At 35.5% G+C, this 3,010-nt stretch overlaps 1 protein-coding gene across 1 annotated transcript; it reads right to left on the bottom strand.

Moving 5' to 3' along the window:
• Positions 1–807: 807 nt before the first annotated feature.
• Positions 808–2,703, bottom strand: LOC110876773. The gene is made up of 2 exons (XM_035977878.1): positions 2,508–2,703; positions 808–1,874 (listed from the first exon to the last, which is right to left on the bottom strand). The coding sequence occupies exon 2, from the start codon at positions 1,846–1,848 to the stop codon at positions 1,204–1,206; it is 645 nt and encodes a 214-aa protein (XP_035833771.1). The 5' UTR covers positions 1,849–1,874; positions 2,508–2,703; the 3' UTR covers positions 808–1,203.
• Between the last annotated feature and the right edge of the window lie 307 nt (positions 2,704–3,010).

Raw genomic sequence — 3,010 nt, 5'->3', positions numbered from 1 at the left:
GGTTAAGGGTATTTACAAGTATAGTGGGTGTATGTCATGTTTGCATGGTGCATGGGGATTTTTGTGACCATGATTAATTTAAAATAATAAAATAATATTTCTAACAATATTTTCATGTCCCGGGTAATGTCTGGTTGTTCGGTTTCGCATCGTTCCGTTAAAGCGTTTAGTTGACCCGTAAAGCGTCTTTTGTGCATCTTTTTATAACGAAATTAATTCCAACACTTAGGAAAGTGTCCAGGACCATTTAGTCAATACTCTGTATAATATGAGTGTGTCAAGAACTGAATTGTTATTAAAAATGTGGAATTCTGTAATTAAATTGCGTTTTAGGCACTTTCCGACACTCAAACTATCACCTAGTGACATAGTCTTATATTTCTCACTTCCCTACACTCCATACTGGTGTAGTGATTTATCTCTGGCCCATACTGGCCTAAAAATAGTATCTGTCTAAGTGCTGGCACTGTCAGCATGTGTCTGAGTTATCCGCTTACGGTGCTAACTGTGCTTTGTGCATCCGGTTTGTCACTAAGAGTCTGTATGAAATAATTGGAGTGACTGTATGTAAAGAATGCACATGTATGTATATAACATAAATCAGTAAGTAGTTTAAAGTGTCAGATGTAGTCAAGCACAGTCATTAAGCACATAATTAGGGTTAATTAATTTGTACAGTACCTGAAATTTTGCGGGTTGTCACAACAACCAACAATTAAGATGGTAACACATTACAAGTCAATTATCCAAATAGATGCAAACTTTAACAAAAGTTAAGCTAATAAGTTCTAGTCATACATATATAATTCTAATGATCATCACATAACATATTTCTAAATCCAACTCATAACATCCACAAAACAATCTAATTTAACGCGACATGGTTTATTGTTTGGAATAGAATAGCCATTGATGTTCAATTAGGCCTTCTTGAAGCTGATGATGTGCTGAGCTATCTTTAATATGAAGACGACGTTGGATGAAGTCCATAAACTCATTTGTTTGAGTGCGCGAAAATTCAGGGAGATCATCGTCAAGTTGATCATACTCAATGTTAAGACTATCACCATCATCACGTTCGTCTTCAATGATCATGTTATGAAGAATAACACATGCTTTCATTATATTTGTTGGTACCTTCAATTTTAACATTCGTGAAGATCCTCGAATGATTGCAAATCGCTGTTGAAGTACACCAAATGCTCACTCGACATCTTTTCTTGCAGATTCTTGTGCTTTTGCAAAATGTTTATTCTTGTTCCCTCTTGGTGATGGAGTCGTTTTTACAAAAGTTTGCCACTTATGATAAATACCATCTGCAAGGTAATACCCCATAGTATAGTCATGGCCGTTGATTGTGTAATTGACTGGTGGAGCACGTAGATATTCAGCTGAAAAAATACTTACTATCGTCTCACAGAATTTTTTGAGACTCTCCATTGCAGCGCTTTCACTGATGTGTATGTATTCATCCATAAAATCAGCGCTAACCCCATAGGCCAACATTCTAAGTGCCACCGTTATCTTTTGCATAGAAGATAAACCGAGTCTTCCGATATTATCTCTTCTTTGGACGAAGTATGGCTCGTTAGCCACTACCTCATTTAGAATACAGAGAAATAGAGGACGACTCATCCGAAATCTCCGTCGAAATAGATTCGAGGGATATACCGGATTTTCTACAAAATAATCATGATATAAACGCTCATGTCCCTGAATATGATTGCGTCGAACAAATTTACGACGTCTGCAAGTACAATGTTCTTCGACATCCTCATCAAGATCATCATCGCTATCATCTTCCGAAGATAGGTATCTCAACATCTTGCGAAAGAATGTACGAACCATTTGATCAAACGTGCAATTAACTCAACCTGTCATCATACATGTTATAAGTCAAAAACTGATATAAATGCCAAAAAGTGTCGGTTTTTCAGTGAAAAAGGTCAAAAAAGGCAGCGTTCTGCGTCGTTTTTCAGCACTGCACGCAGTAGCGTTTCTGCAGGTTTTGGATCGGTTATTACCGGTTTTTCAGCAAAAATGACAAAAAACGGCGTGTTTATTTGAGCAAAAAACGCTACAATAGTGCCCGTTTTCAGCAATAAAACGCCAAAAAACTGCATGTTTTTTTAGCATAAAAACCTTGAAAAACTGCAGCGTTCTGCAGCGTTTTTTGGTCTGAACACCCCTAATATTAAAAAATAAGTCGTGAAACAAAACCGTCAACAAGTAATCATCGTTTATCGATAAGCCTGAACACCCCTAATATTAATAAATGGTCAAATCAAACCAAAATATCCTTGTGCTAACTGCTAACAAACATGCTTTCTATAAACTCTACAATCAAATTCAAGTGACAAACTCTACAATCTTTGTCAAACTCAAACCAAAATATCCTTGCTTACTTCTTCAGCAGCCATTTGAAATCTAAAACCTAAGTTTTATACACTTCATGAATTAAGACTCAAAACTTAAAATCCAAAAAAGATTGAGCAAAAAAAGCTTACATATAGCAGAGGGATGGAGATGTGAAGGATGAATCGGTTGATAGTTTCACTGATAGCAAAATCCTTTTCAAATCGGAACCCTAGTTTCCAATAGAAGCCTATGATTACTAATCGGAACCCTCCACATTTACAAATCTGAACCTGTGAAGTAGGAATTTGTTAATCTTGTTGATGGTAGTCGATGTGTACAAGGAGAGGGGCGGGAGAAGATAGAAAGAGGTGGTTGTTGGAAATGGAGAGGGTACACTAGCTTTTTATGTATAAAAAGTTACTGTAGCTTTTTTTAATATTTAAGGTTAGAGTATATAGATATAGTGGACAGGTTGGAGTGGGTTTTTCGAAGGTTTTTTTTATATTTTAAAGATAAGGGTTAATTTGATGGAGTGGATAAGAATGCTCTTAGTCATTGATTTGAAAATTGAAATGATAAGATTCATTCTTATCTTATTTAGGCAAAATTAATATTTTATTTGATCTTACCTTTAATATATGATATTTTAAAA

This window comes from Helianthus annuus, chromosome 9, assembly GCF_002127325.2.
Source record: "Helianthus annuus cultivar XRQ/B chromosome 9, HanXRQr2.0-SUNRISE, whole genome shotgun sequence".
Classification (NCBI taxonomy): domain Eukaryota; kingdom Viridiplantae; phylum Streptophyta; class Magnoliopsida; order Asterales; family Asteraceae; genus Helianthus; species Helianthus annuus.
This window is presented reverse-complemented; position numbering and strand designations above follow the sequence as displayed.